At 55.5% G+C, this 15077-nt stretch overlaps 1 protein-coding gene across 1 annotated transcript; it reads right to left on the bottom strand.

Moving 5' to 3' along the window:
* Positions 1–13002: 13002 nt before the first annotated feature.
* LOC136635055 (rheacalcin-1-like) lies at positions 13003–14556 on the bottom strand. Its single transcript, XM_066610147.1, has 5 exons — positions 14489–14556; positions 13827–13958; positions 13552–13660; positions 13291–13357; positions 13003–13202 (listed from the first exon to the last, which is right to left on the bottom strand). Exons 1-5 carry the CDS (start codon positions 14552–14554, stop codon positions 13130–13132), a joined length of 447 nt encoding a protein of 148 aa, XP_066466244.1. The 5' UTR covers positions 14555–14556; the 3' UTR covers positions 13003–13129.
* Between the last annotated feature and the right edge of the window lie 521 nt (positions 14557–15077).

Raw genomic sequence — 15077 nt, 5'->3', positions numbered from 1 at the left:
CTGGAACTGAACTGAAGCCTTTTGGCCCAGAGAGACTCAGGCAGACAGGTAAGCCCTCTCTCTTTCTGTCAGAGCGGCCAGGTTTTGGGCCCTATCCTGTCCGCCTCTCCAGCGCGGATGCAGCCAACATTTGTGCCCTGATCCAGGGCTGCGTCTGTGCTGCAAGCCCCTTGAAGCTTAGAGGGAGCTTCACACAAGGAAGAACTGGTGTGAGGGGCCCAGGAAAAGCATTATGTGCTCTCAGGGAGTGGGGCACTGATTGATGCTGTTCCTTCCAGGGCTGTCTGGCTGGTGAGCTTCTGCTTGACGATCCCACAATAAGAGAGACCCCTGGATCCTCACAGTGAATCTGTGGGTCCCGGAGCCGCCTCCCACAAGCTGCAATGTCCATTTCCTGGCTGGGCCTGTCTTCGAGTTCTCTCCTTCTCTCCATACAGCGGCGAAGAATCAAGGCGATGGGTCTTCTTGCCTATCTCAGCCTCGGGCTCTTTGGTTGCCTGCTGGTTGGTCCGTTCATGGGTGGTGAGTTTGTCCAAGTGCTCCTCTCTTTCTCGCTGGGCCTTTCCGTGCCTCCCGCCTCCCCAAATGGAAGGGACCCCAGTCCAGCCCCAAGAGATGCTCTGGAGCCCCTCCTCCATTCCTAGGCAGCAGGAAACAGGGTTCCTCACCCTCCTCCTGGGCACCCACAAGGCTTTCTGTCCATGCAGGAGTCCGTGCGTGGCCCTGCTCCAACGGTGAGCTCGTCTACAACAACATGAGGTATTGCTACTTCCTCCAGGGAGAGAATTGGTTTGATGCAGAGGTGAGTGGCAGAGAGTGGGGTTACTGGGATAGGGCAGAATGGGGAAGGGGTGAGGGAGGACCCTCCCTTGGTGGGAACCCTCAGCAATCTGGGCCTGAGGACAGGGTGTCCTTGGGCAGCCTCATATCTCTTACTGGTGCCATTAGGGGTGTGCCACCCTGAAGCCAAGGAGAGAAATTCTATCTGGGGGTGCAAAGTTATTTGGGGGCCCCTTCCCTTCTTGCTTTGAGCGTGAATTTGGCTTCAGGGACCCTTTTGACCCCAGGCCCACGTATGATGCGTCCCCTGCACTTGCAAGATAGTGGTGTGTGCCACAAATATCAGCCACGGGAAGACAGAGGCCCTGCCAGGCCCTGACCTTTCCTCTCCCCGGGCCTCTCTGTGCTGCTTGTGATGACGGTGGACACAAGCACACCTGTCCAGCAGGAGAGCCTCCTCCCCCTCCCCCCTCTTCCTCCAAGTGCAGCATCATCAAGACCTACCATGCCCCGTTGCCTGGGTCAGGTGGCGTCCCCTGGGCGGCAGCTCAGAGCAGCAAGCAAGCCGAGCCACAGAGCCTTTGGCCACACTGCTTTGGGCTCCCGCCCTAGACTGGCTGCACTGGGGGTCGAAGGACTCACCAGGCAGGCAGGTGTCAGCCACACACCCACTTCTCAGCCTCAAGCAAACAGGCAGGTGCAGAGCCGGCACCACACAAGAGCGGGCACTTCAGCTGCCTTCCAAGGCCCTAGGCCAGGCTGGGGTATGTGCCAGGCTGTGCTTGCTGGGTGCATCTGCCATCTTGCCCTCTCCTGGCGGTGTGAAGAAGAGCCAGCCAGCCAGCGGGTCCTGCACCCCGAGGGCAGAACGTAGGCCCCGTAGTGCATTTGCCGTGACGATGTCTGCGCGTCCCTTTGGGGGATGTCTGTGACTTGAACAGCAGCTTTCTGGGGGGGGGGTCCTTCCCCCCCCCCCATGCTGCTGTGGGAAGGCACAGTGTGTAAATCTCTGCTCTGTTTCCCTTCCCCGACCCAGGACCTGTGCAGACGTCTCTGGAGGAACATCACCAACATTAGTGGTTCTAACGTGCCAGATGAGATTGTGCGGTATCTGGAACAGCAACAGAAAAGTTCGGGGGTTAAGAAAGATGTCTGGATCAAGTCTGTTGTCAAGAGTGTGAGTGCCCACCCTATCCTAAACCGCCGTAACCCGTGGGAGGGTTGGACTTTCCTGCGCTAGTGGCTAGAACTGGGGCGCCTTCCAGCTTCCCCCACAGAGCACGTGAGGGGGACCACGCGCACGCAAGGGGGCCAGGGCTGCGGTCTTTGTCCCTCTGGCCAGCTGCTCGGGAGCACCAGTGAACCAGAGCATCTCTCTTGCCTCCTCAGACCCCTGGTGTATTACCCAAATTCTGTGATGCGCTGAGTAAGGATGAAGGTGAGCGAGGACATTAAGTGGGGAGACAAACACTGGAGGGAACCAGTTGCCTTGCAAGAGCGAACCTGCTGGTGGCCCAGACTGGCTCTGCCTGGTCCTGGGTGGGGGGGGGTGCACTTGTGTGCTGCCCTCGGGTGGGAGACAGCGGCGCTCAGACATTCAAGGGCTCTGATCTACACAGGTGGAACACCAGCCTGGGCTCGGGGTCTTTGGCAAAGGAAAGAGCGGTTGCAGCTCTCCAGGGGTCCTAGCCAGCTCTTCCAGGGGGCTTGCCGAGAGCGGTGCCTGGGACCCACAGTGTGTGTGGCAGGGGCTCCCCCACTGACACCCCGACTCCTGTAGGGGGAGACCACAGAGTGGTCCATCCAGAGGTGCCATGAAGGAAGGGTCAGTCCTGCTTTGGGACTCATTCCTGCTCCGGTGACCAAAGGTCCTTTTCTCTGGACGGCCTGCAGGGGGCGCCAAGACAGGCTCTGCTTTGTCTTCACAGGTTTCTCAAGGGGCTCCCGAAAGCCGTGCCTGGACAAGCTCCCCGTCCTCTGCCAGGAGGAGTTCCGGTAGGTCAAAGGTGGACTGATTCCTACCTGGGTGGCAGGAGGTCCTTCCCTGTGAACCGCAGGCAGGTGGCCCCAAGGCAGGCTGGGCTTTCCCTCCACAGGGCTTCAGGAGTGAAAAGAGAACTGGGCGCGGTTGAACAAGTTACCTTTTCTGCGGAAGATGTGGGTCTGCCGGCAGGTGGCCCTGAGTCAGGCTCTGCTTTCTCTCCACAGGTCTGAGGCAGTTGAAGGATCAGGCCCAGTGGAATAAGCCCCTGTGGAAGATCTCGAGTAGGCAAGAAGCTGCCTGAGACCCGGCAGAGAGCACCGCACCTGAAGGAGACACCAGCTCCAGTCTCCAGCCCTTGCCTCCCTCGACGAAGCTTACAAGCTCCCCCACCTTCTCCCCAAATCCCCTCCCCCTGTGTTGACTCCAGTCTGATGCAACTGCAAATAAACTTCCCCTGAGCATACAAAACACACTGACTCTGTCCGTCTTCTCTGGGGCCGCACGTCAAGGCCAAGGGGGCCTGGCTGGCCGAGACCTCCACGGCTCCAGCCTGGTTCCCGTTCCAAGCACGACCCATCTTTGCTTGGCTGCTCCGGTGATGGGATCACTTTCTTTGCTCAGGCCAGACCACAAGGAAGGCCCAGAGGGCGGAATGGCCATTTCTGCAGGGCCAAGGTGGTGGGCAGGGGGGCCTAAATTCACAGAGAGACCCCTACATGGGGGTATCCTTTGTCCCTGAACTTTGACAGGCAGAAATTCAATAAGTGCAGCTCTCCCCTAGCACAGTCTGCAGTGAGAGGAAGAACTGTACTTGTTGGATTTCAGCCTGTGGGCAGCTGCTAAAGGCTCAGAGCCGGTGCCGGGGGGAAAAAATGTGGCTTCCCCGATTCCTTGGGGGTCAAGTGCTCGGAGGGGCGACTCCAGCACAGTATCAGGGTTGAGAGAGGAGAGCTTCACTTCCAAAAGCAGCCTGTCCCTTCTCCGCACACCGGCAGAGTCTGCACATTCAAACTGACTTTTCGACGCTATTTTGCTGTCAAAATTCGTGGGAGAGTCCTGGAGTTGGTGGCTTGTGGGCTGGAGACAAAGGATAGGCCGAGGGGCTTCCTTTGGTGCACATTTGGCCACCAGGCCCGTGGCCTGGAGGTGTCTCCAGCTGACCTGTGCCAAAGCACAGGAGCAGAGTCGGTGCTGCAGCTCTGGGGGGCAGTTGGGGGGGGCGGCTTATGTTATGGGGCAGCGCGTCCAGCACCACGGACAGTTCCATCCAACAGTGCATTGGGAGTCTGAGCAGACCAAACACCTTCTCTGCTGCTGCACGTCAAGGCTGGGGGGCTCTGGATGGCTGAGACCTTCATGATTCCAGCCCTGTTCTGTTTCTAAGTGAAGCGCACTGGGGGCAAAAAAATCCCAGTTTCATAGATACACTGAGGGGCCCGGGCTGCCGGTGGGCCCCGTTGGGGGTGGGGAGAGCTCACAAGTGCCAATGGTCCCTGGCATTCCTGCCTCTGACCTGCCAACCTGCACTTCCATTATGGGCTAGAACGGTCCGTGGCCCGAGAAGGGCTGCCCCTGTTGGAACTGCCCACGGGCCTGTCACGGTCTCTGCAGGTAGCTGGTGATGGGTTGGGGTCTCCTACATCTGCGGACCAAGATCAGGTAGAGGCACCGGACCAAGGCGGCAGGGGGGGGGGCCTTCCAGGGCTTAGAGCGTTGATGCCCCTGTGAGAAGGTGACAGCAGCCGTGGCAGAGGCATTTTCCACAGACAAGCAGCACCTGTTTTAGTCGCAGGGGTCTGCTCCAGGTGGAAGGTGCTTCCCTGAGGTGATGCTTGCTTTCGTTGGCTGGGACTCCACAGATCTCCTCCCTCACCCCGCCGTGGGAGTGACCCCAGCATGCCCAGTTTGTGGCACTGTCCACACTGGATCTCACAATGGATCTCAGCGCCCCCAACCCCTGCCAATCTTGGCATATTTCCAACAGATGGGAGGACAGTGTTACAGAGAGAGTGGAGGACATGAGGCTGGCTGCGGGGGCAAGGAAGGAGCAAGAAGCAGAGACTGGAACGTAGACGGAGGCCACCTGTGAAGTGACAATCGGGGGCCAAGCCAGGCTGCAGACCAAAGTGTCCTTCCCCTCAGGATATCTAGGGTCCCTAGGCTGCCTTCGGGGCTGGAGGGCTATGCTGGGCGATCCCAGAACCCCCTCCAGCTCCCTGAGCCTACGTCCCATTCAGGTTACCTTGCAGGGCTGCGGAGTGGGGGCTGCTGCACACTTGATCCTGAGAGATCTGGGGGCCAGTCATACGTGGCTATGAACTCTTCCTCTCCCCCCAAGACTCCGAGCATTTCAGGAGGAACATCCGCTCTCTTTGGTGCTGTGCCCCCTGGAAAATGGACCCCAGAGCCTGCACCATGCTCCAAAGACAGCCTCACGGCCCCCTTGCCATGGGTCAGAGCTGCAAGGAAGCTGCAAGGAAGCATCCGATGGATGATGATAAACAGATTTCTTCCCCTCTGCCCTATCCAGCACCCTCCATCCCTCTGCCCTGTCCCTATCCACCACCCTTCACAAGGCTTTGGCTGCATGGAAACATCGCTGCCCTCCTTCCTGGTAGACGTACAGGGCCAGCACCCCAGGGCAAGGGAACCAATGTTCCCTCCTTCGCAGGATGCACCCGTGCCGTGCTAGGAGTAATAATATATAATATAATAATATACAGTATTTATATACCGCCTTTCTTGGTCTTTATTCAAGACTTTATTCAAGGCGGTTTACACAGGCAGGCTTATTAAATCCACGCAGGGATTTTTACAAATTGAAAGAAGGTTCTTTCTTTCAAGAACCACTACATTCAAGGTGTTACACTCTGATCTGGTTTAACATTCTGGCCTCCATCCTCCCACGCTCCGAGCAGATGGAACAGCTCAGCTGCAGCTTGCCAGCTGCTTCAAGGTCGCACGGTGCCGGTGGCCTCGAACTGGCGACCTTGTGGATGTTAATCTTCAGGCAAATGGAGGCTCTAATATTGAACTGGGCTGCCCAAAGGCCGTCCTCGGTCCAGAAAGCATTCAGTTGCACGCAACGCTGCCCCAATGTGGAAATCACAAAGTTGGTTACGCAACTCTGATGCTGCAGCCAACTGTCCCTTTGCAAATCTGGCCATTTGCTCTAGGAAACCTCCATCTGGCTTGGTGTCCTGTAACAGACGCGCACCGTTATTTCGCCAGGACTTCCTTCCCCGATTTGTTCCTGCCCAAATGCTTCCAACTGGTCTTTCACCAGCACAGACTTCCTCACAGATTTACATTTCCTTCACATACAGCAAGATCTCTGCACCCTTCCTGTTCCATTTCTCGAATCAGTTCTAGCCCTCGATACCGCGTGCTACTCAAGTTTTCCATCCCACCAGCTCTCAGGAATGCCTCCTAGATCATCTCACCTCCACAGAGCAACAGTTCCAGGTCATCATTTTGTTCCCCATGCATTGCGCATTGGTGCACACTGGAGAAGCCACAGGTAGAACTCCATTCTGCTCCTCCTCCATTCCATCTCCAGTCCCTGTGGCCTCCACATCACCTGCTCTTCCTTTGCAGCGTTCAAGATATTGCTGATTGCAGACTCATCTCCCTCTCCCAAGACCCCACGCACATCATGGCTTGGAACCCGTAATGGATTTTTCCTCCAGAAACTTGACCAATCCCCTTTTAAAGGCATCCAGGCCAGATAACATCACCACATCCTGTGGCAAGGAGTTCCACAGACCAACCACATGCCGAGTAAAGAAATATCTTCTTTTCTCTGTCCTAACCCTCCCAACATTCAATTTCAGTGGATGTCCCCTGGTTCTGGTGTTGTGTGAGAGTGTAAGGAGCATCTCTCTTTCCACTCTGTCCATCCTCTGCATAATTTTGTGTCTCAATCTCGTGAACCTTATTCAGCAGACACACACCTCAGGGCTGTCCAAATAGTTTTGTTCTTTGAAAAGTTTTGACCTCCAACTTCTTTTGTAATCCCTACAAGTAAACCCCTAATGACAAATGGGCAGGAGAAAAAGGCCAGAAGCAAGAGCTTCAGCAGAGCGCGTTGGGGAGAAGACTGGGCTTCTCAGTCTCACTGAACTTTACTGAGCCTTACTGAACACAGTAAGGGTGTTCAGCCTTTACACTGTGAAGGGGCTCCAGAGGATCTTTCAAGACTGGGGGAATGGGCAACAAATAGCAAACGCAGTTCAGTGCACGGCAAGTGCTGCACATGGGGGGAGGGAGTCCCAGCTTCCTAAACAGTGGGTCCTCTTTAACGGTGGGTTTGGACTCTATCTGACCCACCACCGCTCCAAACTCAAACCCACCAGGACTTCCAGGAAGCAAAACCCAGAAGTGTCTGCCAGAAGACTCTGGCAGGCGTTCTTAGGCACAGGAAGGTCATGGACCTCAGCAGAGGTTGGGTCCAAGGATGCGATTTGACCGCAGTTTTCTGCATCCATGGGGTGAAACAGTGGAGAAAAGGCAGTTTGAATGTGAGGATTCTGCTGGGGTACGGAGAAGGCACAAGCTGGGTTTGGAAGCCAAGCTCTTCTCTTCCAACCGTAATTCTGTGCTGGAGTCTGTGCAAGGATTCGAGGCTGCCATATTTCATGCCTGGCACCAGCTCTGCGCCTTTTTGCAGCTGCCCAACAGGCAGAAATCCAACAAGTACAGTTCTTCCTCTCACTGCAGGCTGTGCTAATGGGGTGCAGCACCTATTTAATTTCTGCCTCCCAAAGCTGAGGGACAAAGGAGACACCCTGTGGGACTTCTCGACACCCCCTTACCCCTTGGCCCTGCAAAAGTGGTCATTCTGCCCTCGGGGCCTTCCCAGTGGACCCCAGAGGGGTGTTCTGTTTGCACCAGCAAGGAAAGCCAGCCAGTCACTGGAAAGATGGGTCACGCTTGCAAACAGAACCGGGCTGGAGCTCTGGAGGTCTCGGCCAGCCAGGCCCCCCCACCCACCCCCCGGCCTCGAGCACCAGAGAACACGGACAGAATCAACACGTTTTGTTTGTTCCGGAGAAGTTTATTTGCAGTTGTATGAGAGCGGGACCGGGTGTGGGGAGGGGATTCAGAGAGAAGTGGGATTAGGGGAGAAAATGGGGGGGCCTGCAAGTTTTGCAGAGGGGGGTCCAGGTCTGGAGACTTGCACCAGCATCTCCTCCAGGTGTTGCTGTTGCTGCCAGCCTACTGGTGGCTTCCTGCCTGCTACAGATCTCCACCTGGCAAATGACGGGTAGTTTGCCTGTGAAGAGAAAGCAGAGCCTGCTTTGGGGCCCCCTGCCAGCAATCCGGGGAGAGGACCCAGGCAGGAATCAGCCCCCCTTGACTTACGATGGACCCACCTCACAGACGAAGAAGTGCTTGTCGGAGCAGGACTTGCGGTTCCACTTCAAGAACCCTGTGAAGAGAAAGCAGAGTCTGTCTTGGGGCCACCTGCAGACAGTGCCTTGCTGAGGGAGAACCAGCCTGGCTTCTGTAAGGGTAAGTCTTGCCTCACAAACCTTTTAGAATTCTTTGAAAAGGTCAACAGGCATGTGGATGCGGGAGAACCCATGGACATTATATATCTGGACTTTCAGAAGGCGTCCGACACGGTCCCTCACCAAAGGCTACTGAAAAAACTCCACAGTCAGGGAATTAGAGGACAGGTCCTCTCGTGGATTGAGAACTGGTTGGAGGCCAGGAAGCAGAGAGTGGGTGTCAATGGGCAATTTTCACAGTGGACAGAGGTGAAAAGTGGTGTGCCCCAAGGATCTGTCCTGGGACCGGTGCTTTTCAACCTCTTCATAAATGACCTGGAGACAGGGGTGAGCAGTGAGGTGGCAAAGTTTGCAGACGACACCAAACTTTTCTGAGTGGTGAAGACCAGACGTGATTGTGAGGAGCTCCAGAAGGATCTCTCCAGACTGGCACAATGGGCAGCAAAATGGCAGAAGTAAGTGTAAGGTCATGCACATTGGGGTAAAAAATCCAAACTTCACATACAGGCTGATGGGTTCTGAGCTGTCTGTGACAGATCAGGAGAGAGATCTTGGGGTGGTGGTGGTGGACAGGTCGATGAACGTGTCAACCCAGTGTGTGGCGGCAGTAAAGAAGGCCAGTTCTATGCTTGGGATCATTAGAAAAGGTATTGAGAACAAAACAGATAATATAGATAAAGCTCCGGGTCCAGATGGCCTAACAGGTAGATTTTATAAATGTTTAGAAAGAAAAAAAAAGTCTACCATTGCTTAACATGATGAATGATATTTTGCAGATGAAAAGCAGCAAATATAACTTTGATTCCTAAAGAAGGACAGGATTTGATGGATATAAAAAAATTACAGACCTATTCTCTTGTTGAATAAAATTCCTCTTGGATCCATTTGCTCCGTTAATTCATGTGCCCCTTTGAAGCACACATTTGGACGGCTTTCCGTTCCTTCTACCAGAGATATAAAGTCTAGAATAAATCTTATTTATAGCTCTACGGTTCTGCAGACCTTGGCTGTGAGTGGGGGCTGGGGGCTGCAAAAAATAATGCTTCCAATGGGGCCCTGCAGCTCCTAAGGGGAAAGGCTTGGGGTGAGGGCCCTCCAAGCCCAGATCGGAGAGGGGGAACGAATTTGTGCAGCAGCAAACAAGGATTTGTGGTCAAGGCTCTTTGGGGTTTCACAGGGCAAAAACGTCTTTGACTCTCCAGGAGCACAAGGCCCTTCATCTCTGTGTATCTCACATGCTTGTGATAGGCCTCTTGGAAGGACACCTGGCTGGTAACGTGCTAGCAGTCGTGTCTTGGCCAAACAAGGGCGGTGAAAGCAATTGACAGCGCCACCTGCCAGCTCTCAGCCTCCTACCTGCAAGGTGTGCGGAGAGGCTTGTTTTTTGCTCCTCTCTCCGGTAATGCCAGATCTTGGGGAGCCCGGCGACACTGATGGAAGCACTTCTTCACACCATGCAGAACCCAGCTTGTGGAACTCCCTGCCACAAGATACCTCTGAGTCCCGGTTGCTGGGGACAGTCCACTGGGGAAACCTGTTGCATTGATATCTTTCTTGTGGGCCTCCAATATATTGCTGAGCTGCACTGTGCCAGCTTTGGGTCTGAGGTGCCTACGTATGTTTTCCCTGCAAAGTTTGCAGCTGCTAAGTGGTGAAGAAGTGATGCTGCTGTGTCTGAGCCTGCCAATAACTGCTAGTTTCCCGTCCTTCCTTTCCCTGGTGTGGCAAGGGCAGAATCTGGCAAGCAGGGTTGCCAACTGATCAGGAACCTGGTTGGCACCTGTGCCTTCTCTTCTACAACTTTTCCATTTCTCTTATAGATTTTTTGAGATGCGGCAACCAGATCTGGACGCAATACTCCAGGTGTGGCCTCACCATTGATTTGCACGGTGGCATTATAATATTGGCCATTTCAGTCGCAATCCCGTTTATTAATGGGGCTAAACGGGCGTGCAGAGCCTGGCTGGAGAACCTGTGTGTGCCCAGGTCACAGGGCACAGCCTTGGAGACCTGCAGCTCAGATCGATAGCAGAAGAACTTTGCAGCCTGAAACTTTGCCAGGCCGAGAGCTTTGTCTGCCCTTGACATGTGTGCCAGGCTGGTCGCCGCCCGGAACGTGCATGCACCGGTTGCCCCAGTGCGCAAGTGGGTGGCTGACAGCCAAGGGTCGATGTTTCCTGGCTCTCCTTACCCAGGCTGTATATGGGGCACGTCCTAATGCCAAAACACTTGCCACCCTGTTTTTTCCCCATGCCTTACTAGTTTCTCACAAGTAGGGAGACAGACACTCCAATGGGGGCCCACTGTTCGATATACTATTTATATTTATCTGCCTCAAAAGATGCCCGATTGACTTGACCAAACACTGACAAACACCCTTCTAGAAGTGGGGAGAGCGACAGGGGGATGCGCTTGCTTCAGGCCCCCCTACCTCCCCTCCCCACAACAATTGAGCACTACAGAGATTAAACCCTCCCCCTTTTACCTCCATGCCAGGAGAAACTGCCAAGCGGTGGCATAGCTCGAGGGGGTGCAAAGCACTACGTTTTGCAGGGAGCCTCACCGCAGCACGCAAGGGGCCTCTCCCCCTCCCCTTCCATTCCAAGCGGTGGGGGCAAAATGGAGGCATAGGCTTGGCTGCGAAGCGGAGAGGGAGGGGGCGCTTGAATGCAATGGTGAGGCTCCCTGCACAACTTGGCACTTTGCTCTCCCTCTAGCTATGCCACTGCTGTCCAGACAGGCCACTGCTCAAGGCCGAAGATCAGGGCCTGTTGGGAAAGGTGGCAACCCTCATTGGGTGGGCAACAAGCCTGGCTGGGACGCAGGCGGGGAGTTCTCTGGCTGGCCCTTGTTCTTTACGGCTATATTGCTTTTCCGCCGAACTAATGAAGAAGTCAACAGACGATATAATCCTGCAACCGCTTTCTCTGGAACTGATAAGCCTGTTCCAGCCCTTTGTATAGGTACTTATCAAGCCTTTGAAGCAGAAGCAAATTGATTGGCTCAGCAGACTGATTTCCCCAAGAAGCGGGTCCTTCGCAGTTCTCTTCTCTTCCTGGCACTGAGAGGGGAACTGTCCAAGAAGCCATTTGTCAGAGACAAGCAGCGAAATAATTGCTCCCCACAACAGCTTTACCATTGTTGTTGATGATTTTATTGATTTATATGGTTATATAGTCCAATTTGGTCAGCTGCCTTGGGCATTTCCTCTGGCATGGGAAAGGAGGGAGACTGGGAGGTGGGGGGGGGGAAGCCTCTCTCACCTTCACCATTGACCGTCTCAGCCATCAAGCAACGGAGACCTCCGGTGACAGGTGCAGTGAGGGTGCAGCATTCGAGGGACAGGCAGAGATGGCAGAATCTCGCTTTTCGTCCCCTCCACGTTCCTCCATTTGCCCATGTCCTTGCCCCCCCATTCCCTCTTGAAAACAGCTTTGGTCTTGTCATAGTTCCCAGAGCTGAAACCACAGGGTCAAAAGCTAGGGGCTGCTCAGCAGTCCAGTCCAATGAATTAAACTAACGACTTGTCTCGCACCACCACTGATGGCTCCCCTCGCTGATTCCTACTGGGGTCAGGCTCCAATCAATCGGTGGGCCATGCCAATCAACACATGGTTCACCTTGCTGCTCACAAGTAGGGAGGAGAGTCCACAGTTTTGAAAAGGGGTTACCTTGAGACAACCCCACTTTCTCATTTAGAAAACAGAAATGAGAAATGGCGGGGGGGGGGCTTCTTTGTCCTTCACCCACCAGGTGCCTCTATGGCTCTACCGCATGATACCCTATGAGGCTGATCCCCCAGGCTGACCTCTGGCCGGTGCCCACCCTGGGAGAACGGGCAACAAACAGCAAACGCAGTTCAGTGCACGGCAAGTGCTGCACATGGTGGGAGGGAGTCCCAGCTTCCTAAACAGTGGGTCCTCTTTAACGGTGGGTTTGGACTCTATCTGACCCACCACCGCTCCAGACTCAAACCTACCAGGACTTCCAGGAAGCAAAACCCAGAAGTGTCTGCCAGAAGACTCTGGCAGGCGTTCTTAGGCACAGGAAGGTCATGGACCTCAGCAGAGGTTGGGTCCAAGATGCGATTTGACTGCAGTTTTCTGCATCCATGGGGTGAAACAGTGGAGAAAAGGCAGTTTGAATGTGAGGATTCTGCTGGGGTACGGAGAAGGCACAAGCTGGGTTTGGAAGCCAAGCTCTTCTCTTCCAACCGTAATTCTGTGCTGGAGTCTGTGCAAGGATTCGAGGCTGCCACATTTCATGCCTGGCACCAGCTCTGCGCCTTTTTGCAGCTGCCCAACAGGCAGAAATCCAACAAGTACAGTTCTTCCTCTCACTGCAGGCTGTGCTAATGGGGTGCAGCACCTATTTAATTTCCGCCTCCCAAAGCTGAGGGACAAAGGAGACACCCTGTGGGACTTCTCGACACCCCCTTACCCCTTGGCCCTGCAAAAGTGGTCGTTCTGCCCTCGGGGCCTTCCCAGTGGACCCCAGAGGGGTGTTCTGTTTGCACCGGCAAGGAAAGCCAGCCAGTCACTGGAAAGATGGGTCACGCTTGCAAACAGAACCGGGCTGGAGCTCTGGAGGTCTCGGCCAGCCAGGCCCCCCCACCCACCCCCCGGCCTCGAGCACCAGAGAACACGGACAGAATCAACACGTTTTGTTTGTTCCGGAGAAGTTTATTTGCAGTTGTATGAGAGCAGGACCGGGTGTGGGGAGGGGATTCAGAGAGAAGGGGGATTAGGGGAGAAAATGGGGGGCCTGCAAGTTTTGCAGAGGGGGGTCCAGGTCTGGAAACCTGCACCAGCATCTCCTCCAGGTGTTGCTGCCAGGCTACTGGTGGCTTCATTCATGGTGGAGATTTATAATTTGCAGGAAGGGGGGTTGTTTTCTCCATGTCTTGGAATGCCTTTATTAGAGCCCTGTGAAGAGAAAGCAGAGCCTGCCTTGGGGCCCCTGCCGGCAATCCAGGGAGAGGACCCAGGCAGGAATCAGCCCCCCTTGACTTACAGCGGAGTCACCTTGCAGATGAAGCCGTGCTTGTCGGAGCAGGACCTGTGATTCCACTTCATGAAACCTGTGAAGAGAAAGCAGAGCCTGCCTTGGGGCCTCCTGCAGGAAGCCAAAGTGGCAGCCCCAGGACCGGTGGGGCTTTGGAGGCCCCACCCATCACCTTGCCCTGGCTAGAACCTGCCCTTCTCCTCCTGCGTGGATCTCGCTCTGCCCTCCCGTTGGCCTCTCCACCCGAATGCTGTCCTTTTCCTCACTCACTTGACGACCCCCCCAGGACAGCACAGTGCTTGTTTCTCAGGTCATCAGTGACGTCGCCCCACGCGCTGTACGTCAGAAGGCTGTTATCGGACCAGTCCCAGTTGCAGGTCTGAGGAGGGAAGAGAGACACGCTGGTTCACTGGCACTGCCAGGTGGCCAGGCACAAGGACGAAGACCTCAGGCCTCATCCCCCCACATGTGTGGTGGCTTGCGGGGGATGCCAGAGGCCCCTCACAGGCAGCAGCTGCCCAGGATGGGACGGGCCCAGAACTCACCTCCTTGGTGACAGAGAGCCCCATCCAGACATCTTCGCTGAACGACTTCCGGGTCAGTTGGGTCGCGATGAACTTGTGCTCCTGCTCAAAGTTCAGGGACAAGAGGTGGCCCCCCATTTTCCTGCAGTAGCCCTGGGTTGGGAAAAGGAACCAGAGCGGAGGTTTCACGCTGTGCCTTCTCAAGGCAGTAGGAGGAGGGGAAGAAGAGAGCCCGTCCCCCCGTCCCCCGAAAACTGCTCTTCTCCTCCCAGGCCTTCCCCCTCCCCTTTCCTCCAAGCCCAGCCACGTCTTCTCTTGAGTCGAACCTCAGAGAGGGAGTCTCCAGAGGGACACTTGGGTGTCGTCACAGCAAACATGCGATGGAGCCCATGTCACGCCCTCGGGGTGCAGGGCACTCTCGCTGGCCGGCACAGCTTCACACCGCCACGGGAGGAGAAGGCGGCGCCTGCCCCAGCAAGCACAGTCCGTGACACGGGACCCTTGCCCGCAAGACGCAGCGTGGCTCGCTTCCAGAAGGCGGCTCGCAGTGACTGGCTGGCTCTGCGCCTGCCTGTTTGCTGGAGGCCATGGAATGGATGTGTGGCTGAGGGGTTCTGCAAGGGTGTCCCTCCTGAGAAGAGGGTACGTGCCCCACCCCAACAACCCCACTCTCTGCCACTCACCTCTGCCTGTTCCCAGTCCATTTTCTGTTCTGTGTAGTCATAGCAGTGATCGTTGTACATGAACATGTTGAAGAGGCACTCCACATCTTGTTCTCCTGCTTGGAGAGAATGTGTGGTGGGTGTTTTCTGTGGTTTCACTACCGGAGCCCTGTGAAGAGAAAGCAGAGCCTGCCTTGGGGCCCCTGCCGGCAATCCAGGGAGAAGAACCTTCTGCCACCCAGGCAGGAATCAGCCCCCCTTGACTTACGATGGATCCAACTCGCAGATGAAGGCGTGCTTGTCGGAGCAGTACTCGTGGTTCCACTTCGAGAAACCTGTGAAGAGAAAGCGGAGTCTGTCTTGGGATCACCTGCAGACAGTCCGGGGAGGAGGACTTCAGGACACGGAGCTGCTGCTCTCCTTCTGCACGAATCTCCTTCTTCCCCTCCGGTCCTTGTCTCCCCGCCTCACTCACCTGAAGACTGACCCAGTACAGCACAGTGCTTGCTTCTCAGGTCAAAAGTGCCCTCGGGCTCTCCCCAGGCGGTGTACAACACAAAGGTGTTATCGGACCAGTCCCAGTTGCAGCGCTGAGGAGGCAGGAGAGACA

Source organism: Tiliqua scincoides, chromosome 15, assembly GCF_035046505.1.
Source record: "Tiliqua scincoides isolate rTilSci1 chromosome 15, rTilSci1.hap2, whole genome shotgun sequence".
Lineage (NCBI taxonomy): Eukaryota > Metazoa > Chordata > Lepidosauria > Squamata > Scincidae > Tiliqua > Tiliqua scincoides.
This window is presented reverse-complemented; position numbering and strand designations above follow the sequence as displayed.

Bases quoted from the DNA above. Each gene is read 5' to 3' on its own strand.
- LOC136635055 (XM_066610147.1), bottom strand. From the start codon at position 14,554: ATGTTCATGTACAACGATCACTGCTATGACTACACAGAACAGAAAATG. The intron at 13,661-13,826 runs GTGAGTTCTGGG...TTCCCTCCTCAG, and splicing joins GGCTCTCTGTCACCAAGGAG to ACCTGCAACTGGGACTGGTC. The intron at 13,358-13,551 runs GTGAGTGAGGAA...TTCTCTTCACAG, and splicing joins TGTCCTGGGGGGGTCGTCAA to GTTTCATGAAGTGGAATCAC.